At 40.0% G+C, this 24,721-nt stretch overlaps 1 protein-coding gene across 1 annotated transcript in view; it reads right to left on the reverse strand.

Moving 5' to 3' along the window:
- ephb6 (eph receptor B6) overlaps window positions 1-24,721 on the reverse strand; it is a 38,781-nt gene that overhangs the window by 13,175 nt on the left and 885 nt on the right. Inside the window, exons 2-5 of the mRNA XM_053326411.1 lie at window positions 17,181-17,245; window positions 10,842-11,114; window positions 7,882-8,051; window positions 7,490-7,785 (exon numbers count right to left, since the gene is read on the reverse strand). Coding sequence (XP_053182386.1) covers window positions 7,490-7,785; window positions 7,882-8,051; window positions 10,842-11,114; window positions 17,181-17,245 — 804 coding nt within the window. The remainder of the gene's footprint in view (window positions 1-7,489; window positions 7,786-7,881; window positions 8,052-10,841; window positions 11,115-17,180; window positions 17,246-24,721) is intronic.

Raw genomic sequence — 24,721 nt, forward strand, 5'->3', positions numbered from 1 at the left:
GTATGTGCCCTAATATCGTCCAGTTGTAAGCACATGGCCATATGTGAATGCAAATAATCCCTTCTTGGATTCTCTCCTATAGCTTTTCATGGAAATATACTGGCGGAGTGTAATGGATTTATTTACACAGAGACAAAGAAAGTTTTAAAGTAAAAAATGTGTGTACTATGAAATTTCACAATATGTTTTAGTCAAATTCTACACATTTACAAAAAAAACCTAATTAGGGCTGGCGATTAGGGATATAGGGATAATATATCAATACAATGATATGACTAGATATGATATCGTCTTATATTTTGAAAATTGTAATAACGTGATATGTAAGTGTTGTCTTCTCCTGGTTTTAAAGACTACATTACAGTATGAGGTCATCATCTGAACTAGCTGTTCTATTATTTGCTTTTACCCATTTACTCATCACAATGATTATTATTATTACTGATGATTATTTATCAGAAATCCCATAGTATAAATATTTTACAGCACTGATAGTCCCCTCTACAATATTGTTGCAATGTCGAGATTTACATGATTTAAAAATGTAATTATAGGATAAACCCCTTGAGACACACCATCTCATTTTCAAGGAGGCACAAAACATAAAACTAACAACATTTAAACAACACAACATACGTTACTAATAGTAACTATCATAATTTAAACAGTCCGACACATAACAATGAACACAGTAACATCAACAGGCTCTACACCAACCCAGATGGTGACACTTGCCATCTGCACAAAGAATGAATGACAAATAAAATAAATGACTAGATTCAATAACACTATGACAAAGTAGTGAGTCTACTAAACTCAAATGAGTGTGAAAACAATCAAAAACAAGAAGAAGTAGATTTAAGGAAAACAAGCCAAGAGGCGTTGAAGTCAAGGAAAGAAGTGATTGATCTGAGTGAGATAGATGAATTATTCCAGTCGGATGGAGGGTACATCTCCCGGGTTCTTTAAAAGATTCTGGGCACATTAAAAAAGGTTATTAAGTGTATGAGTGATTATGATATCAAGGTATTTGCTCAAAAATATTGTGATATTTGATTTTGTCCATATTGCCCAGCCTTAATCCTAAGGAGATAGACACATACTTGCACCCACACACTGAATATTGCAAGCTTTATCCAAGTTTTATGAAGCAAAGAGTTCTTCTGGTGAACATCTACGTGAAATAAAAAATAAGCTATATGATAGAGAGATCACATGATGTAAGTGATAAATTATAATAAAATGGATCTAATGACTACATGTAATGTGAAAGGTGTCGCTCGGAGTGACAAACTCAAACAATTATCACCAATTCTGCAGTTTCCCCAAGAGCGCCTTATAATCTTTCAGCTCAATATTTGTTTTTTTCAACCCACAACATTACTGATTTAGTCTCATTTTTTAATAAACAATATTTCCAGCAAAGCTCTTGTAAACCTAGATCAAGTAAATGAAGATCTGTGCGATTAAATTATTCTATCCTCATTTAAATTAGCTAGCTCAGCCTGCGGAAGTTCATAATGCTCTGCCCATAGAGCACCCGCAGTATTCACTCATCCGGCCAGAGTGGGAAGTTCAAACCCAACACCAGATTAAAAACTCTGTATGCTGTTCAGTACAGAGAGATTTCTCGAATGGTGATAAGCTTAATCAGCATTGTGTGAGGTTGTTTGACAAGGTTGTGAATGTAATGGACTTTGATTCATAGGTAAAAGTTCTTACGTTTTAAAATATTCATTGTGTGGACTATCTCTATCTCTCTTTTTCTTTTGCATGTAGCTTTGGTCCTGCACCTGCACCCAATCAGGGTTCTATGAACACATTGTCCAACTTCCTTACAAAAACCTTGCCTTGAGCGTGTACATTGTTAACTCATTTCTGTCATTACTCTACTCTCTCGCTCTCTGATGTTACAACACGCTCGATAATTTCACACACAGACAGCTGATGTGATGGAGTTTGTGAGGCCAGATTCATTTGTCATCACCGTCTGGCAACTCCCCCACAGTGAGCTCCACGTAACACTCAATATTTCATCTCGTTGATCAATTCAATTAACTGTATTTTGCTCAAAGTCGACCTTTATAATTAATGTACTGGTAAATCAATTGAATATAAGGATTGGTAATAACGGTCCACTTGACATACAATGGTGGGTGATGAATATAAGACACAAAGCTCAACTTGAAATTTGAAAAACTAGCGGATATACTGTCTGGTTAGAAGAAAATATCTATGCAATCTGGGAGTAGAGTAGAGTCGCCCATCACACTCAGAATAATATCACTTGCTCTTTTACTTCCTCCCCTGGTCAAATGCTCTTGTTTCCCATATTAACATGCGTTGGGATAGTTAGTGGATGTGTCTGTGCATAAAGTGAGTGCTCAGGGTGACAAATCAGGACAATCTGACATGTTGAATATTTCACTGCCACAAAAGCAACATGGGTCCAAATTAACTCAAAGCCCATTTGAGCATTCAGCACTAATCCATGTCCCAAATCCTCGACAGTGGCTTATTATTCTAGAGGAATCACAAAGAACGAGGAGCTTGTCTGAGAGCAATGTGCGGCCAGTTCAGCCCCGCTTGAGAACCTAAAACTAAAGGACTGCTTTATGTTTGGCTGAACAGGTGTAATTGTGTCTCATGCTCAATCACGTTTCTTTCTGTGCTCTCTGCCTCTCTGTCTTGTCTCCCTTGTGAGATGCAAATGTCAAAAGAGGAAAACATCCTTCTGTTGTTTAGCAGAAAAATAAAATAACAGCAGACATCTGCTGTATGTCATCTGCGTCTGTCCTTATCATTTTTCAAAAGACTGGAGATGAGTTTTTATCCAAAACCGAGCCTTGAATGTCACAGTGATCATATAGAAGACTGATGTTCTTTTAGACTTGTGATTAACAGCCTTATAAATAATTAAAGAATGATCTTTCAATGTCTGTCATCCAAAATGTCAGCTGCGTTTTTGTTTTTGTTTGATGTTTCAGTTGAGAATTTAATTTATAATCAGTCCATAATCAGTGTTTCAGAGAGTGTGACTCATTAGAATAATCAGGCATCACACATGTAGGAGATTAACAGGCAAAACAAAGTTTTTCTCACTAACTCATCACAAGTGTTGCTATCGTTCAACTGTTTCTTTTCATTTCAGTCACATACGAATAAGTGTTTGAAAAAGTTTGTGACATTTGTGACATTCTATAGGGTTAGGGTTATAAGTGATTAGATAATAATCTGCAGATTAAAGCATAATGGAAATAATCCCTATTTTCAGTCCTAATTTAGTTATAAAGCCTAATGTTATAGAAAAATACTTGATTGCATTACAGCACAGCTCAATCATGTCAAACCAAATTGCTACCAAACCCTAAAGTCCAATGTAGAGCATGTAAGGAGTCTATTTGGACAAAAGTGTTAAATGACAATCTCAGAGAAACATAATGTAAACAGTAATTCGCAAAGAAAATGCCAAGATAGCTCACTTCTGCACACACTGTCTATTTTATTTCTAGGGGTGTGACGATACGTCAAGCTCATGAGACGAGATGAGACGAGAGGAGACACGATATTGGGTTCACAAGATCAAGATGAGACGAGATTTTAACTATATTTTTAAGAAAACTTCAATTAGGAAATATATGACTTTTCTTTTATTTGAAATTCACAAAATGGAAATAATGCAGGTGCATTTTGAAATGTTTTAACTAATCATCTTGTAATGAATCACTTTAGTTGTACTTTCTAAATATAGAATTATCATATGCAGTATGCAGCACTGTAAAAGGTTTCCCCATATAGATATTATATAGATGGATAATTTTGGTATTTATGGAAATAACAACCATAAATACAAAAGTTAGATACAATCACAAATACCAAAAAGTAAATTATAGAGTAGTAAGAGTAGTAAAAGTTCTAATATATAAATATAAATTAAATACAGAATCCAATTCACACGCAAATTGTGACATATTGCTAATTAAAAAAAACACACAAACTCCACAAATCTTGTATCACATAAACACACAAGTAGAACAACATACTTATAGATTGTGTTATAATTTGGTAGTGTGACTCATTTTACTTTTGGCATCATTAAACTTCCATAGCTGCACTAGATTCCCCCGCTCCTCTTAATTCAGGCTCAGTGTAGAGACCTGAGGTCAAGCTACCGCTGCTCCTCTCGTCCCCTACTTCTGTGAGATCTTCTCAGCAGGTATAGCTGTTAGTTCACCAACTAGAACGAGGGCACCCACTGTAACAAGGTTAATGATCCACACGTGAAATTATAAAAAGATGACATGACGTGGAAGTGAGCGATGTATTTTTTCTTTTTTTTTTAGTGTGCCCCTTAATTATAGCTTTGCGAGACAACATTCACTTCGACAAGAAATATCGTCACGTTTTAGTCTCGAGATCTCGTCACGCCCCTATTTATTTCATCTGTTTTATAGGAGGAACCCTTAGATCTAAAAATAGTAGGCTATTAGAGCAGTGTGTAGTTAAAGGCAACCATTTAACACTGATCTTAATTTCCACATGAGACTGAGAGCAGGAAGGATCTAGAGTCCCTTATTTGTCCCTAAAAATTATGCTTTGCTTGAGGGAGGGGGGAAAGCAGTGCTGGGTGTCGTGTTCAAACAGCATTAATTCACACTGTGGTGATGTACTTAAATAGCAAGTAGCCTAGCGCAATACAATTAAGTTTTGAAAAATGGGGATGCTACTTTGCAGTTCTTTTCCCAGCTTGTGTCAGTTTTTGTGCTAAATGTGTTAAATATAATGTATGCAGATTATAATGGCACACTTACAGTAATGGAAATAAATGTCAGTTAACTTTTTTTTCCCCCTGAGAGGTGTTTAAAGCACTGGTGCCAGAAAAACGATGAATATTTTTCAGACTGGTGTGTCTTTAATTACAGCTGCAACCAACACATAAGTTCAGTGCAGTACAGTCTATCATTTGCTCACTTCTTGTCATTATGAAATGTCACTGATGCTAAATTTAAACAATAGCAAAATATTCAAGTTCTCATAGGAAAGAAAGTCCGGTCCTCCGCTTTCTGGTAAGAATGAGCATCGGCAACTGTTAATAATCCTTGACGCCTGCATCGCCAGTCAACCATCTGTCTCTATTCTCCACATTCCCAGGGAGCCAGAGAGGACAACAATGTAATGATGCCAATCCACATCATCAGTCAGTCAAGTGATCAACAAAACATAATCAAATGACAGTTGGAACAAAAAGCCGCAGCAGCGTGGGGAGCAATGTGTTAGATCATTCATAGACAGTCAGCGGAAGCCTTTGCTCCGCAGCCGAGCAGTTCAGAGGGGTGATTTGTCAGTAAATATCAATCAAATGCAGACAAACACAAGCAGAGATGTAAAGCTAAAGAGCATGAACACATTTTACAGCTGACTTGGCAAGATTGGAGGATTAATTGTGCCGAAAGCAGTTAGACTTTGAGGGCCCCCAAGTGAGGCAGCTGAGCAATTATGGCCAGTGAAATTCCTAGTAAACTTTGTACTTAGAGTTTTTAACTGTAATGCTGGTATTTACAGTCCGTAGACATATGAGAACAGAGAGACACTCACGTATATCGCCATCAAAGCGAGCTATACTTATGCGCAATCACAACTCCCATCCTCACACATACAGACAAAAACTCTTTGCCCTTCACGCCCTCAAAAATGTTTTGCCTGCTCAGTTCTTTAAGTCATTAACTTGCATCCTCCTATCTTTCACTCTCCCTCATTCCCTCCCTATTTTCCCTCCACTCTCCCTCTCTCCCCCTGCGGTTTCTGTCACTTGTTCACAGACGAGTGGCCATTACATCGCCATGACCTAAATGTGTCACATCCCTCTCACTATGGCTCTCTCCCTCTCTCCCTCTCTTCCTCTTTCCCTCCCCCTCCTCTCTTCCTATGTCCCTTCCTGTCTGTCTGGACATCTCTCAAATTTTTTTCTTCTCTCTTTTTTTCCCCCGCACTTACACCCACTTTTGAGAAGTGTGAACGCTTGAGACCAGTTTTGCAATTGCTGACCTTAGTGCTATCTATCTGAATCTCAGCAGTGCTCTGATGTATCTCCTGTCCTCCCATTTGATTAATACCAGTTTAACAATGAATTTCCTATAAAGCACCACTGGCTCAACAATCTCTCTGTATTTCCTGAAGATATGTCTGAAAAACTCTGTTGATGACAGATAATATGTGCCAACAACAAATGCACTGAATCAGACACCATCGTTCCCCTTCTCATCTCACTGCATCCCGACCTGACCCGCCCACCCTCACTTTGCTCTGGTCTCTACATCAAGCACAGTTGAGTATCAGAGTGACAGCAGCTCCTTTCAGTATTGATCCTGATGTTTCAGATCTCAAAAAATACCAAGAAGAGAACTGACAAGAAGTCAACAATGACCTAAAAAAAAATGACTGATTGTCTTTTCCTCCCAAACAGTCATACTACTGTTTACACATTTTGCCTGCACAAACTTTCCATATTAAATTCAAGTTAATGCCTTGCTAGCTACGGGCAGTATTTTTTAGTCTGGGAACAGTTGTAATGTCTCTTGAAGCTTTGGATGTAGACATGGAAAGTCAGAGAAAATAACTCATAAATCATCAGTGGTTATCTGAGGACAGCAAAATTTAATGTCTGTGTGAGGCTTGATGCCAAGTCCCGAGGGACAGTACTACTCCTTGTATTATCGCAATTTTATTATTTATATTTTATTATTCATATTTAATTATTTATTAATTTCAAATGTATTATTTCCAATACAATCTGAACAGTCATAAAGAGTACTTCCATGCCATTAATGTATTTGGGGAGCCAACAGGAAGTTAACTTATTCCTCCAAATGAAACAAGAAAATACGTGGTTGGTCGTATTGCAGAAAGACGCAATCAACAAAATGACTGCATTCTAAAAACCACTGTTGAAATGTAAATGTGTCTAATGCTATGCCAGCACTATGGTTTGGTAACGCTGAGGCATAAAAAGTCATGTTTGGGCTTAGGAAAAGATGATGGTTCGGATTACAATAAGTGTTTGTTAAGGTCAGGGAAACGTTGTGGTTTATGTTAAAATGACTACATCCTTAACATTAGGTGACCTTTATTGTCATGGTTACAATAATAACCATGTGTTTAAGGTTAGGGGACAATTGTGGCCATGGTTTTAAATTAGGCTAACCGTATTGACTTGTGGATGGAAACGTGAAACGAAAAGCAAACCCTGATCATCCATCCTACTCAACATCCTCTGCACGCACACTTTGTTGGTATAACATCATCTGATTTCCGCCTTTGCCTTCATAATAAATATGACCACTAGAGGACTTCAGTTACTTGAACATGTTTGTTTTGGAGTACTTCCTGCATATAAGGGAGGACAGCCTAAATTATTTGGACAGAAGCAGTGATTATGTGAACCAATAAAAATCCAGCTGATCAGTTCACTGTCAGTGTTCTGCAGACTTACCCAAGCAGGCAGATCCATTGTGGTTCGGTTCAAAGCCTTCATCACAGACACACCCTCCTACAGGTACCATCCACTCCCCTTCTGCATTGCAGTGCATGCGAGGGGCTGTGCCTCCCTGTGCTTTACTGTGGGGGACACATATCCCGCTCACGGGCACCAAAGCAGTTGGCTCAGCCCCTGAGGGAGTCGCCGGGTAGGACGCCAAGTAGAGGCTGGTTGCTGGGCAGCGGCGGTAGAAGATCGAGACACCCATGAGGGAAACACAAGCTCCACTGTCGACTATTGCCAGGACAAATCTGTAACGAGGGTAAGATGTTAAAGATGGTGGAGTGCAGTTAGACCTTTGGGAGTGAGGGTACTATTAGTAAAACATGAATGTCAGCAACAGTTACCCATTGCGCGTGAGAGGGGCAAAGCTGCGTGTCTTGATGTTGATTCGGCTGTATCTGTTGGGTTGGTACTGGTGAGGTGAACTGGGCTCCACCTTTGAGAAACTCTTATCTGCAGCTATTGTGTCAATCTTCACCCAGCCCTCCCTGGTCTCCTTCTCTCCACTGGACGGCTGGAAAGAGGAAAGAGTAGAGAGTACAGCAGACGGTAGAGGGAAAGATAATGAGAGGTCAAGAGAAAACAAAATAGCATGGGAAGAGTATGTGGTTGACAGGACAGAAAGAAGTAAACAAGATGAAAATTATGGATGTTAAAACAAGTTGAAAAGAAAAACACAGTGGACTAAATCCCAAGAAGATAACATAAATATGAGAGGAAGAAACATAAGTTCAGATGATTTTTTTTTCAGTCATCAGTTTAGTGAGGAGAGCACTTAGATCTATGCAGATCCCAGTAGGGGTTCGTGTTCAAGTCCCCATTAAGACTTTCAGCGCTGCAGTGCTTCCGCCTCTTCTGTGACTCTCCTCTGATTTCTCATCAGGATTTGATTTGCATTTTTAAAAAAGCATCTCACTTTCCTAAGGAGAAATGCATTCATATATACAAATAACCTACTGCATCTCACTGCGACTGCACATTTAGCTCATTCATACTCAGTAGTTCAAAATGTGTTTATTTATGTCCCATAAATAAACTAGAAGAGAGCACACCAGGTGTGATATGTATTGTCTAACTTTTCTTTAAGATGTACAAAAGAGTATAATGATATTGTGACTGAGCAACCTGACTTTGCCAAACTGTATACATTTAATTAGGTAACAATAAATTGGACAATAAGTCCGAAGTTCTCAATTTAAACATTATTGTTTATTTATAACATTTTGTTGTAACACCCGACACAAAATAAAATCCTTTCAGACCTCCGTCTTCTCTCCCACACAAAGTAGAGTTAAATCTCACTCAATTGTCCCTTTCAGTTCCCTTACAGTCAAGACAAAAATAGGGATTTATTCATCTCGTAACGTGCATATTTTTACTGAATCATAACATATTAGGTATGAAATTAATCTGAAGATAGTCTGGATATAGAATGATGAGACCAAAGTTTTTTATGGATGTCAATTCTTTAGCCACAACAAAGGCCAAAATGTGTCCTGCAACTGGTTTTTAGCCGAGCTGATTGCTAGAAATGCCTTTTGTTCTAATTCTTTATTACATTTGGTCCCTACTGACTGGTTAAAAGAAGAGAGGAGTCAGCAGTCAATGACATTATAAAATAGGTTTTTCAACTATTGTGAATCAGCAATCATGAGAGCTCCTTAAATATACAGTTATAAATATGCACAAAATATTTTGGGCTGATGGGTCCAGTAGTATGTGAGACCAACTAATCCAAACACATGATTTGGGTTAGTTGCCTTTTCAGGCTAGCCCCCGGAGGAGATAATAAAACATGTTTGGACAGTCAGTGTCAGCCATAGCTTCAGTGACATGACATGATGAGGTTCACTGTAGAGAATTTCCTGCAATCAGTGTGAAATTTTCTGTCTTTATTTTATGCCTTAAAGATGTAATTAGTGGGGCTGAAGTGACATTTTTGGAGACCACAGTAGCACAGTTTTGCATTTTGTAAACCGTAGCCCTCAACAAGCATGTGCTTCACATCAGTGTGGTCTGAGGAGGCCATCAATCTCAAGAGCTTTTCTTGGCAAGCACAACAATAATCAGGGTGATTTTACCATTACTCTGTTGGATGATGAGAGGTCCTGCTGTTTTGGTGTAACATTAGCGTAACAACAATGAAAGCTGCATTTTACTGTGCTTAATGATTGTGTCTGAAGGTTCTTTGCCTCAAGCAGCACCAGCAAAAAAAAAAACAGCCGAAGAATGAATCGCTCTTTAATTCATTTGTGATCAGATGCACCTTAATCAGAGAATCTAAGTGGCTTAGCATTTTCTATTTCCAGTATGATTTAATCAGTTTTTTGCCCTTCACACTTGTCAGTGAAGATGTCAGAGTGATGCTCAGACAGCTTCCACAAACAAACAAACAAGACTGTGCTTTAGAAGTCACTGCACTGGAGCATGTTTGAATTATCATGCATGGTTTGGGTTGCTACAGCTATTTGTAAATCCATGTTTGTAAAGTCAGCTTGCACCAGTAAATCTTAGTTAAAGCAATCAACTGTGTGACAACCTGAAGTCACTTTATCACAAGCTATGGTGTAACTGCCAAACATAGGCGTTTTAGGCAAGTCAAATAATACATTAAAATTAACGTCTTTTGAAAATGTAGGAATTCATTTGTGTTATTATATATGCATAGATGGAGAAATATGTGTTTCAGAGTTAGCAGCTAGTAATGTTCACCCAGTTTAGAATGAGTAGGAAACATTGTTGTCTAATTATTTTTCCATCAAATAATATTTAAAACCTTTCCAGTTTCCCATGTGTCAGGTCAGATAAGTCCACCACATTTGAAGTGATCTCTTTTACAGTACTCTTTAATCTAACATTTAATCTAAAAGGTTAATCTATTAGTTATATAGCTGCTATACTCCTGGACCACCAAGACCCTGGATGTCCCATTTTCACCAATAGATATTTAGATAGCAATTTCCCCCTCTCGCTGTGTTACACATTGAGCTGTTTAAGTCCCCCTGTCTGGTAGGGTTAGACTTGACTAGTGATGCAAAGAGCAGCTGCCTATCTGTTACTGCAACACCGTGGATTAAAACTATGTGCTGAAAGCAGGAAAATGTCTTATTTGTGCCTGTCAGAGACATGTGAGCCTAATAAGGTCTTTGGCAGAGCCTCTACTGCCACATGACATGGTCAAATTCTCCTTGAGGATTAATTAAGTTTTCATTATGTTAACCTATTAAAATAAAATGCTACTCTGTGGCACTTCAAGTGGAATAATAATTACCACAGATATTAAAATGATGGTTGATGGCCTCACCTCAGCTACCCAGGTCCTCTCCAGCTCTCTCTGGCTGTCGGCCTGTTTGTAAAACAGGGTGAGCGTCTCCCGGCAGGTGGGCGATGGTGACCGCAGGCTGGCACAGTCACGCACCGAGAAACGCAACGTGACAAACACCCGTGGAGCAGAGTATCGGTACAGGAAAGGTGTAGCCAGCCAGTTGTCTTGCTGCCGGGGATTTTGGTTGACATTACAGACCTCAAACGTGCGTATGAGCTTCCCCCGGTCGTCCAGGACGCTGACCTCATCCCACTGAGAAAGACAGAAACACTTTTTTGAGCTTGTGTAAACTCAGAAACACTATTCCTAAACAAAGAGTACCTAAATCAGCCTGTGTCAACGGTTAAAAAACCTGGTATGTTTATGGTTTTTCCAGAGTTATGAATCTTCCCTCTGTATGTTAAAAGATGGTTTACATGTTACAAGGTAAATATTGAGGGTATTACTGTTGTTGCCCACATGTGGCTCCTGTCCTTTACCAACGTCACACACTGTTGTTTGACATTTGCATCCGTAGGGAGATCCATTATGGTTTGATCTGATATCACACACACACACACACACACACACACACACACACACACGCACACACACACGCACACACACACACACACACACACACACACACACGCACACACACACACACATACACACACACACTGGTATTGAATCTACAAGTGAAACTCTGGTGTTTAATATCCCTACTAATGTAGGTCATCTCTATGTCCTGTAATCCACAATAGATTTTCCATTGTCTGATTAGATAATCAGTGATTATAAAACCAGTTAACCACTTGTGTCTCATTCAGAGTGTGATACATTTCATGTTGATCAAGATATCATTAATTTCTGCCACAAAATAACATATTTACATTTTCTCATATAGTGGCATCTTATCATTTTGGTTTTATGTTTCCAGGTTTTAACACATTTTGCACAGTTGAGATGAATGAAAAGGAGAAAATCAACACCAACATGTCTTTTCAGAAACCATGTCCTGATTATGGCGGATAATTCGCAGATCACAATGTCAGATGTTTTCAAAGGGACTATTTCTTCAATAGAAAGTAGTTTCAATGAAACATGTTCATGGTGAGGTCTTGAATTATCCAGAACAAGGGTGCTTATTCTGAAAAAACACTTGAATAATGAACATAATTAAGGTTTTTTTTTCTTCATTTTAAATCATTTTTAAATTATGCACAAATAAAAACTAAAATATTGCAGCTGCAGGTACAGAAAGAGAAAGCTTGTTTTTCTCTAGTATCCGGGTAATGTTCAAACAGTAATACACATTTAAATTAAAAGATTATGTCATTTTGTAGTTGACTATGTTATAGTGGTAAATGATCCGAGTATAAAAACAATAGTTCAGTTTTCTAAAGTGACATGTGCTTTGCTTTTTTCTTTCACTGCTTTGACACTTGCATGTGTACCATTGTTCTCATGCAACGGGTGGCAGACCTTTGTGTGTCTGACTTGTGGCAGCTGTTGTGTAGCAAGATGAGCAGATTTTGTCGTGTTTTAGAAAAGCTGAATTATTTCACTGATGGATTTGACTAAAAGATGTGAGTGGCTGGAGAAAGCTGAGCAGCGCAGAGACACAGCTCTGAATGAGAGTCTGTCGGATGAGTCAAAATGTAAATGCAGGCTCAGGGTTTAGTTTCACCAATTATACAGTACGGTGCCTCCAAGGATGAAAAGGCTCAGCTTGCCTGTGTAGCCCTGAGTGACAAGCAAGGCCTTTTCTGTTGTAACACAGAGGAATTATGTATTAGGCCTCATCATCATTATTCCCCCTGCAACAATGGCAAAAGGACAAAAGGTCTTGACACCCTATCAGGGTGCATTTGGTTTGTGTTTCTGTGTTTGTGCATGATCTCTGCATGCACATGTCTCTTTCTCTGTGTGGTTCTGACAGCCAGTATGGACAAAAAATCTTTGTACTACCACACATGAGAGAGGGCATTCATATTCGGTCCAATTGGAATAATGATAATATCAGTGAACAGAGAAAGAGTCTGAGGCGCTGTCAGTCTAATGGAGGGAAAGGACAGTTTCTCTCACCCAGGGCGTGATTCGCTTTCTGTCAGACATGGGAACGAGGGAATTGGATGGAGGGGACAACAGAGAGCACATGGTGGGGTGGCGTGATACAGTCGGAGAGACAGGAGTGAGAAAAGTGTGAAAATAGTTAACACAGAAAGAGAATGTGTGTGTTTTTGACAAAGTGAGGCGACTTCAGTGAAAGCCTAACAATGTGGCCTTCAGGTGCACAAGACAGCCGCTACTATCCATGTGTGGCATTGCGTGCGGTTTGTCTCTGTACCTTTGTGAAAAAAAACATAGCCCTCATTTATTTTCTGACCCCAAATCCCCCCACTTCCCCTCCTGCTCCCGCTCCCTTTCCCTATTTCTCCTTGTCTCGTTTTCACCCTCCCTTATGAAGAGAAGAAAAAAAATGGGGCAGATTGGGGAGGAGGGGTTGAAGAAGCGTTGGAAAGAAAAAAATAAAATAGGGACGACTCATCTTTGTGATTTAATTTGAACCGAAATGCCAGAGAGCCACGCAATCTCTCTAGTGACAGAGGACAGGGAGGGGCAGGGCTTCGGACACGCAATACACGCACACACACACACACACACACACAGAAGTGAAGCAGAAAAAGACACACACATATACACTAAGACATATGCATGTCCAGACACACAAAGCAAACACACAATGGAAGAGATGAGAGTGAAAACAAGAAAAAGTGAAGACTACAGTGTAAGGAGTGGAGAGTCTCTGCTGGTTTGACACTGAAGGAAATGAGGGGCAGAGTGGAGACTGAGTTGGGGGACAAAAGGAAGACTATGAAGGGCAAAGGGAGAAAAGATTAAAAGAAGGAGAGGGAGAGGCAGAGACAAAGAAGGGGTGGGAGGGGTTAGGGGGGGGCACTTGTCGGTACGTTACAAGAATGGAAAGACAGCGAGAAAAAGCAAGAGGAGAGCCCAGTATAGAGAGGAGAATAACCATGGACCCTCGAGCAAAAGAAAAGATGGGATGTGAGGAGAAAAGTGAGGAAACGGTTAAAAAAAGAAGGCACACATACAAACACACACACACACACACACACACACACACACACACACACACACACACACACAACCTCCCGCTTTCTTTCCCCCTCTCTTGGTCTGTCTTTTTACTTCTCTCAGCTTGATGCCCCAGGTCAAATAACCATATCTCCATCTCAGAAGCACTTCTCATCTAGGGACCACAAAGGAAAAAAAAAACTCGTGCAAATGCTTGACTTGCTCTCTCTCTCTCTCTCTCTCTCTCTCTCTCTCTCTCTCACACACACACACACACACACACACACACACACACACACACACACCCACACACACACACACATACACACACGCAGAGAGAGAGAGAAGTGGACGGCCTCCTATTAGCAGCTGTCATCATGGTTCACAAATTCCTAACACACATGGGGCCCTAATTCATCAAACATCATGTACAATTATGCTTCGACACTGGAGGCAAATCTGGGGTGATAATGACCGCATATAAAGCTAAAGTTGAGTGTAAGGTGAGATAAAAGGCTCCAAGTGACTGTGTATGCTTGCCAGATGTGGGTTAGAGACTACTGTGTTTTCTTTGGTCCTTTCTGGTCTGCCAGCATGTCAAATTGTGGCGGTAGATGATCGCCAAAAGTGGCGTGCATGAGCGTGAAGCGAGACTTGTTTTCATTTCATGTTGCAGTATGATATTCTAAATTTATGTATCATATGTTTTGCACATATTGACCATGTATGGATGGAGTCTTAGAATAATATTGTTCTGTGCTGGTACAGCAATTGGAGTAGGAATTTCCTTCACAGTAACATGTACGTTCGTTGTCCTACACTTTCTGAAATGCCATTGGACTGATTGTTTCAAGGATGGCAACAATGAAGACAATGTATGTGTGTAATTATGAACCATTTTAAAAGTGAGCCACAATCAATCACAGATGAATGAATTTAACTGACCCGAGAGTTGACCCTCACACAGTCATGCAAGTACGAACACACACACACACACACACACACACACACACACACACACACACACACACAAATTTACACAGCTCAAGGCAATGTGACAACCTTAAATAAGAAGGAGCTCAGGAATGGGAGATCTATTGTTCAATCACTGCAATCTCAACATGGATGAAGTCACACAGTAGAGACCAATAGAAAAAAAGCTCCAGGGGGTATTTAAGCCTTAATGTGAGACCCTATTCATTTTCTGTATGCCACCTGCCAGAAGATCCACCAATCAATCAATGTCAGGTGCTGATGATTTGCAAGATAATATCTCTGACCTGAAACCTTTAAGCCAAACATTATAATCTTATAACAGAGTAAGCATCAATTTGCATCTTCGGTAACACTGTCATCATCCAAATCAAGAATTGCAGAATTGTCTTTCAAGGTTTTTTAGAAGCTTGTTTTTATTTGAATCATTGCAATCTTGGAGCAAAAAGGATAGTGAAAGACTCATGATTTATTCTGATGTATGAAGAATGGTGTGAGTTGAATGGTTTTATTTGTACTGACTCTGAGTTAAACAGACTTCAGTTGTCTGAACATGTGTGAGCTAACGAGCTGATATCTGCAGAGATGAAGATAGACATTTCTTGGCATCGTACATTTATTTCTGTGTTGTATGACAATCACAAAGCACACAGAAAATGAATATTTTTTATTTGGGTTATTAACTTTATGAAAGTTTATAAACTCGGAGGGAAACATTACATATTGTCAACTATGATCACTTCAGAGGCTAAAAAAGGTTTCATTTTTTTCAGTCTTTTTTAAAAATGTGTCAATGTGTGTTCATTTAATTTGTCATTAATTGACATACATGACATTTAACTACTCTAATCTTATACCTTATATCATATAAAATATTACCATAAGCCTGATAATGTAACCCTAACCCTAAAGACAACAACCAGCAACAACTTAAAGCATAGGTTCACATCATTTTTCATGTCTGTCTTAAAACATCTGATATTCTCGTATGTACATTAAAACAGTTTTTGGTTGCAGTTGAAAATTACATTTTACTGTTCATCTGTGGCTATAATGAGGCTTCAGCAGCCTGAGTTTGATCAGTGAAGTATGGCTTCTCATTCTTAGTCTGACATTTTTGTTTCCCTGGACATTCCCTGAGCTGCAGTGGAGGGATATTAAAACAAAGAGGTGATTTTGTGCTATAAAGACCTTTATCTTTAAAGATATCCACTTTATTTTGTCTAACTTCTATCTTATATAAGCTTCAGCTTCACTTTACAATTATTTTTTACACATGACTGTAGATTGTCTCCCCCTTTACTTTCATTGAAATCATGTTAGGAAAATTACAGCAACCAAAAGCTGTTTAAATGTACATTATTGATCTGTGAGCATAGTATTAAAGGACAGGGTCACAATTTTTCTAGTCTGTCTTAAAACAACATCAAGTGCCCAAAATGGACATTGCTCCTGTTTCATTCCTCCTGTTTAAACTGACTTTTAGGGGATCCCCTCCTGTTACATTTACAGTGTGAGTGATGAGGGACAAAATATGTGGTCGTTGTTTTGATCAAAAATGCATTTAAAAGTTTGTCTGAAGCTATATAAGGCTTCAGCCATCTGAGTTAGTCAAATAAAGTGGCTATCTTTCACAGTCACAGTCTTTTTAGTAAACATTTCTCACTTTGTGTCTTCCTGCTTAGCTGCAGTGTAACAAAAAGAAAGAATTTGGCACTAAGACTGTAGCTTAGTGACTTGATTTAACTAAATTGGAAGGCTGAAGCTTCATATTAGCTTCAAATAAACTTTTAAATACATTTTTGCACAGATGGAGGACTGTGGATTTTTTTCCTAAACACATTGAAAGTCCGTTATGAGGGCATCTTCTAATGGACAGTATGACCAGGATCGATGATTACAACAAGAAAAACACAATGTTCATTTGGACACCTAACTACTGTTTTAGGACAGACTTGAAAAACTGTGAACCTGTCCTTTAAGAAAGACTTTTAAGATGTTTAAAAAAAAAAAAGTGAACCAATCCTTTAAAGTCTAAACCTTACCATCAGTAACCTGCCTTTTTTCTATCAATATTAGAGATACATCACAAAGCCCAACAAATAAAATGATCATAACATTACTCTCACAACATGACCATGTACATGTAACATGTGTGCGACACATTTTTATTGGCCTCCCCACAGCGATGCTTTAATACTCCAACAGCTGGAAAACACATTGACAGTTGGCTTGCTGCTTTCTTACCCCTGTGTCTGGATAGGTGGTCCAGCCCAGCTCTGAGGTAGACTCTGTTGTATCCAGCAGCATCACTGACAGGTAAGGAAACAGAGACAAAGACAAGTTTATATACAAAATATAATTGAAACTGCTCAACAGTGGACACATGAAACAGAGAGAGTGCAACTAAAGTGAATTTGTAATCATAAGACATTCTCTCGAGGCTTGAAACTTCAGACTGTGTGAATCTGTGATGCCATCAAGAGCTAAAACATGGATCAGCTCCAGTGATGCCAAAGCTGAGATGAACAAAATGATGCTTTTACAGTGAGACTGTTTTCCCTTTGTCACCACAAGTAGTTGGATCTGCTCACTGTGTGGAACCAGTCCAGGATTTCTCCACATTTCTTTTTGATTGTCTTCCCCATGCAATACAATCAGGGAGGGCTCCTGCTGTGTGCATCTGTCAAAGCTAATAACTGATTTCAAGTGATGATGCACTTTAGCACGATGTTCTGGTGTTTAAAAAATTAAACTGATTGACCTGATGGAGCACCGTGATTAAAGGTCACATTTTCCAACTTTAAAAGGCCATAACAGTTACTGTCACATTTTGTTGAAACTTAGCAAGTTGATGCTTCTTCTAGTTCAGCCAAAAGGGAACCTTCATCATTTCAGTGAGTGACGATACATTCAGGGTTGGTTTCCCTTTTGTTTTTGGTTTTAACAGACATTTACTCATTTTTTTCTGATCTAGGATGAAAAGCACGAGAATAGCGTATGACTTTTATGTTGGAGTCATTTCTCCCATAATTTGCTTTTAGGTTTAAGTGCTTTAAAAAGCAAGCTGGCAAAGAAATCACACACACACAAAGTGACTTTAATGCTGAGTGGTGCGTGCTGACACATGGCAGCTTCCCACACAAAACTGAAGCCCTTGAATTTTCCATTAGTATTCCAAAACCGTGGTGGCTGCCGCTCCTCCAGTCTGGCAGCCACCCTTTGCTCCGTTCTGTTGAGGAGCCGGCGATTGAACGCGTGCCAAAGTTTGTTGTGCGTACAGAGGTAGCAGCAACATCAGACTTCAGGTTTGGATGCTCGCACAGATGCAGAGTTAATGGAGAAAAACCACACAGTGCCTGATTTCATCAAATACAACACTAATCACCAAAAGGGCTGCAGTGAAACATGCAAAAGGCACACAAGTAATGGATGGAAAAGCCATCTACTACTGTTTGCAAATAAATAATTTTTATCATTGTTGTCATGCAATTTTTATGCTTTCGTTTCCATTTCATGTGACACTATCATTCACCAGAGGAAAAGGAGGTTCTCTTTTTTCCCCTCTCTCTCTCTGACAACCACACAAAGAGCGAAGAGGAAAATAGTATCTACATAATCATCACAGACACAGGATGGGTTTTCAAAGGGTGCCCCATCTCTCCAAAACCCTGTGTGCAGACTTGTGAATACACAAACAGACACAATCCCTCTGACTCGTGTCTTCTTAATAACTCAAACAAACAAAAAGAAAATGATATTATTTGTGGCTTATGACATAAATCTCTCCCAACTCTCTGTTCTCTGACTGTTCTGTAAACAGATTTTTTTAAAGGATTATACTCACAGATGGAGACCCTGCAAATCTGTCCTCCAATCCTTCATTTCCCTCCTTCTCTCTTACATGGCCCCCTCCCTTCTGCCTGTCTGTCTATCTGTTTTCACCCACTAGCTTGTCTTTATGTCAATCTTACTAAATTCACACATTTTCCTTGGAAGTCCTCCAGGATTTGGAGTGATATATGAATTGTATCAAGAAAAGAATACAAATGGACCATGACAGCTAAGGATTATACGCAGCCACAGGCTTCAGAATAAATAGTTTTTGGTGCGGCGTATGTCTGGACAGCTTGGCGGCTGGAGTCACAGAGCTGATCAGGATAAAATCAGCTACAGGGAGAAGACTAAATCCACCAGACCAGGATATTTAAAGCCGTTCAGAACAATGACAATCTCCATTAGTAACACACCGTTCCAACCTGGTTTAATAAAGTGACTGAAGCTGGACGCATACTGTACTTCCACATCTTAGCATTCATGGGAAATGCCTACTGATGAGTTTTCCAAGCTCTGTGTCTCCTGTCAAGAATCATCATACATTTTCTTAGAATAATAAATAGTCATTTAATGTATAAACATGTCATGCATGAAACACACTTACATATCACATATTCTGACCTCATTAAGCGCCATCCTATTTATATCAGATAAAATCACACACACACACACACACACACACGCACACACACACACACACACACACACACACACACACACACAAATGCTGTCCTTCCAAATTCAATTAACTCTCTGCTTCAGGGCAGAGTCATGCATAAGTAACATATAGCAAACTATTTTGACATTAATATTTATGCCTCTGCTATTTAGCTTCTTGTTGTGGGGGCCTGGGGGACCACAGGTCCTCGCATCGCCTCTGCTCTTTCTGGGACAAACCTGTACATGAGGATTACATGGAGGGGTCTTCCAAGAGCTTCATGCATGTCTCATTGCGTGACATTAGCATGCTGAATAATTCACCACGACATCCTCCGATAAGCGTTGAGTGCCGCGTTACACACACCTTTCAAGGATTAGTTTGATGACCGGGTCTGGTGTGTGTGTGTGTGTGTGTGTGTGTGTGTGTGTGTGAGAGAGAGAGAGAGAGAGAGAGAGACAAATTTGAACAAAAGAGAGGGACATTTACTGGCAGGTCCACTTGGCAGTAAAAGCCCCTTTATTTAACTCTCACACAACCCCTCCATGTACACAGAGCGCTACAGCATCTCTGTCATTGGTCCATCTGACAGCAGAGACACTCAAAGTTTGTCCCTGACAGTTTTGAGAAGTGCTGAGTCTGCAATCTGGACCTGAGTGCTGCATTAATGCACGCTGCTCGCCAGTCTTTCACGTCTTCCTGGTCCACTCTGTTCTTTTACTCACTCTACTTGATACATTCCCCCCTTTTCTACCTCAATCTTGTCCCTCTCACCCTCCCCATCCTGTGTGTATTATTCATTTAAAAAGTGACAGCAGGGTAGGCATCCCTGTACGTTAAATAAGGAGCCCCACACTGCTCCATTATTGATGCCAGGTCTGCTGTTTGTTTGGGAAGAGCTGTGATACTCAGAGAGAGAGAAAAGAGAAAAGGGGAGACAATAGAATAAAAAAAATGCAGGATTATAAAACAGGGAAGAGAAGAGGATGATAGGATTGTGTTTATGCATATGAATGTGCTTCTTTCATTCTTTCATCCTCTCTTTCTGTCTGTGGTGTGGGTGTAAATGCTCTTTTCTGTTTTGCAGAGGTGACCTGCATTAGTTCATGACTGTCCCCTTTGCCACTGGAGTGTTCACTTCAGCTGAGTGACCCTCTCTACTCTCTCCATCCATTCCTCTTTGCCCAACACTTTTCCTCTCTGTGTGGCCATGCATGCACCGACACTCTCCGGCGCAAAGTGTAGTGTTGTACTTCATGTCACGCCTCTTTGACGGCATATGTATGCTACTTCACCACACTACTTTACCCCTCTCCCCATTCCCTTGGACACTCAGCAAAGAATTTTGGTGTTAATATTAACATAGGCTAGATGGGAAATGGTTGTGCAAGTGTGTAATGTGCCTTAACACCATCCAGGTGTAACAAAGCAAACACACCTTCAAAGAATATCCGGAGTCAAAGAGCTCACAGGTAACAGCAAGTTGCACAAATACACACATGCACACACGCACGAACACACATTTTCACAAAAAATTCCCACAGTGCCTGTAAGCATTCTCAGCAGTGGTCAGGTCATGTTTTATCTTTTGTCCACTCATCCACCCATCTCCAACCATCCTTTATATGCTCCAGATGCTCCCACCCACAGAAAGCAGTCAAGGACAAGGCCTACACCAAACCATCATTACAAACAACCACAGGGAGAGAGTGATACGCCAAGACAGAGAGGCAGCAGGAGCAGTGAGGAAGGAGGGGGATTAACGCGATTCCAGAAATAAGCATGCACATGTCAAAGGGAGTTATCAAATATTCTCTGGCGGTTAAGCTGAATGAAAGCGGAGCTGCAGCAAACAGTGCTTAAACCAGGTTAGATGACAGAGCGACGCCCTCGATGAATCGCTGAACAGGCAGCAACAAGAACAGGTAATAGGGCATGGCTCTTTTCAAGACAACTGACTCTCTGTCTTCAAGACATTCACAAAAGTGAGACTGGTAAGGTTACCTAATTTAAGGAATAGTTTGACATTTTTGGAAATAGGGTAGTTCTCTTTGTTGATGAGATATTAGATTAATATTATTAAATCCTGCAGCTGTTGGTTTAGCTTAGCATAAAGACAGGACTATTTATTATATGTCGTATTATTAAATTTGGACATAGGCAGGAAATATTATTTGCCTCCCTATGTCCACAATTAACAAAAACAATTTACAAGCACCTTTAAAGCTCACTAAAGTAATATTTAGCTTGTTTAATCCATATAAAAACCAAAGTGTCATCTTTACACTTTGGTGAGAGTAAATATGTTAATGAACCTAATTGTATTTGAACTGTGTGCTCAGACAGGCCGTGAAAAACATTTTAGAGGCAGCTTGATGGAAAGACGCAAGATGTGAATTTGCCTGAGGCGGTGTAAGTGAGCAAAAAAATTAGAAAAATGTTTCATAAACAGGAACCACAAAGGAAAAGAGAGAAACTGGAAATAAAAAGAACCAGAGTTTCTGTGTTCAGTCAGAGGCTGAACTGAACACTTTCACACAGACACAGACAGTGCTTTGGTTACTAGCTAGCTCACAGCTAACGTACAGTAGTTTTATGAAACCAGTGGTCAAACTGAGGTGTTGGTAGGTTGATTTTTATTTACCTTTGGACAATCAGGTAAACTGTTTCTCCCCTTTTCCCATCTTTGTTCTGAACTATGCTCACCGTCACCTGGCTGTAGCTTCATATACTATACTCACAGACATGAGAGTAGTATCAGTTTTTGATCAAACTCTCAGCAACAAAGACTAAGCATATTTCCCAAAATGTCAAACTATTATTTTAACCAGTCCTGGTATTCAACCACCTCACACTCCTCCTTTGATCAGAGAATACTTGATTTCAAAACTAAAAACCAGATTAGACACATTTGGTTGTGGACCTAGCAAGGCTTGGATTTGGCAAGAATCTAGATCATAAAAGGATTTATTAAAGCTCAATAAACGCTGTGGAAAATGTTCTGGGAAAATACTCATCAATGGTGCTACAGCAGAGGCATTTGTCCCTTCTCCTACTCAGACATTCACTGGAAGGAAGCAGGCCTAATGTGCATATAGTGGACATGAAGAATCAACATCTATGCACAAAATAAAAAAGTTGTCCCTAAACAGAGAAATCAAGCTGCTACAAACATAATTTCCACCCTTAACAGAATCTAAGAAGAAGGAAGGTAAATTTGAGAAGATCTAATCTCATTGTGTTTGTATTACTGAATAGTGACGCCTTCAGCAATCAAACTTAGCCCCGATTGGCTGATGCCTGCACACAATCTGCCAAGTGCGGCTTTAATGTGAAACTCAAAACTGCAAACTACATTCCAGTGTCCATACCACGCATTCATCTTTCAGTTACATTTCAGCTCTTACTGCCTGCCTGTCCACACGCACAGGAATATTATCTGTGACGCTATCTGCTTCGACACTGACTGACTCAAAGCAGAGAATCTTGGCTTGCAGCCCCCTTAGGGCTCCAACCTCCCGATATCACAAATAGCAGATGTGTGATTCATTTGAGGAAAAGTGGCCTAATGTCATTACAGCGCTCTCTCAGCTCAGGCTAGCAAATAGAAATGTTATTTTGCTTTTCAAATTGAGATGCAAAAACACAGGGTTGATGATGGTGATGCTGCATCCTCACCTTACCACCAGCATGCGATTTGTCTCTCTGCCGTCCCTGCTGCACATGCAGGCCGCAGGGACGGCAACAGGAAGCTTTGCAGGGCTGTTAGTGGCGTCCGTCCTTCTGCACTCCCACTGTGACAAGCCTGCCATTTATTTTCTTATCACACTTACTCTAATTTATCATGCCCTGAAAAAGTGGCTTATTACACCCAGGATAAGGAGGGTAATCTGCCTCATTAATACCCAATTAAAGCCAGAAACAACTGATGACCTAGATGACCTGAGAGTGAGAATGTCAACATGGCTCGAAGTTTTTAAAGGCTGATTTTGTTTTCCTGTCAATGTAGATGTCAATGTGGATTTTTACACACACAAAAAAAACATTTTAATCAGTTTTGTTGCTGAGAATAATTTCGTTGCCTGTTGTTGCTCCATCAAAACCAGTGGAGATTACTTTTCCGGGTTATGATTTTCAGTTTCACTAATAGTAAAAGGTTAATTTCTGGATATAGCTCAGTGAGCATCACTGCAGCTCCACTCACCCATGACGGGAAGTGCTACAGGGGCATCAGGTGTGCCTCCTGCGCAGGCCTCCCCTTCCCTTCAGTGTGGTGTGTAAATCCAATGTGAACACGCAATCGTCAACATAGATCCAACAACTTAGAGGCCAGCCATGTGGCTTCACATCAACACCTCACATCAACAATGTATGTGGGCGTACGCACCAGCACTTACACAAGCAGCATGTGAGAGTGATGATTCAATGCCCTGTCACTCACACACTCTGTAGTTTGTCTGCATGCAAAAAGGCAACCAGCCAGATTTCGTACTCATTTCTGCAAAATATGTCTAAAATCTTTATGGTTTGTGTGCGAAAACAGACAAGAATAGGGGCTATACTTCCAAAGCAGCACATAGACAATAAACAATAGAAAGTCAGACAGTAACCATATCAGTTAACAGGCAACCACAGCCAGTCAGTCCAGACAGACACCTCATTTACTGCAATCGAAGCTGAGACAGACACCAAATCTTAATCCTCCCTTCGTGACATAACTTGATGTTTCAGTTTATGTGGATTTATATGAACGTCCATGCTATTGGGTTAATACTGTATTATGTAGAGCTCTATTTCAATTACACAAACAGAGTCAGTAGGCCAGCAACACTGTACGGCCTCTCTTCCTCTCTATCATTCTGTCTCATCTTAGTCCAGGCCATCTGTTACAAACGCAGCTCGAATCTGTGGCGTGAGGCTGACATATAAGCTATAAGTTACCTCTGTTATAGATCATTACTGACGCATGCTGACACACACATCGCAGCAAACTAAAACCAATGGGAGATGAGCGCAAACAGGTGCAGCTCTTTCCGACATGCAGCCAGCTCCTTTGAAAGTAATTGCGTGCTGACTGCTGAAACCCTCACAAGTGTTGGAGACAGCAGGAGCTATATGTATACTGTAGGCAGAGACATGCATGCACCTATAGGGATATACATTCTCACGCATATGCTCAAATGCGCACACACACAAACGCACACACAAACACACACTCAGATACAGTACAAAGGCAGTTTAAGTCATCAAAGTGCAATTTCTTAAGTCAGCCCACTCTGATGTGACAGAACAA

This window comes from Scomber japonicus, chromosome 10 (genome assembly GCF_027409825.1).
Source record: "Scomber japonicus isolate fScoJap1 chromosome 10, fScoJap1.pri, whole genome shotgun sequence".
In the NCBI taxonomy this organism is placed as follows: Eukaryota; Metazoa; Chordata; class Actinopteri; order Scombriformes; family Scombridae; genus Scomber; species Scomber japonicus.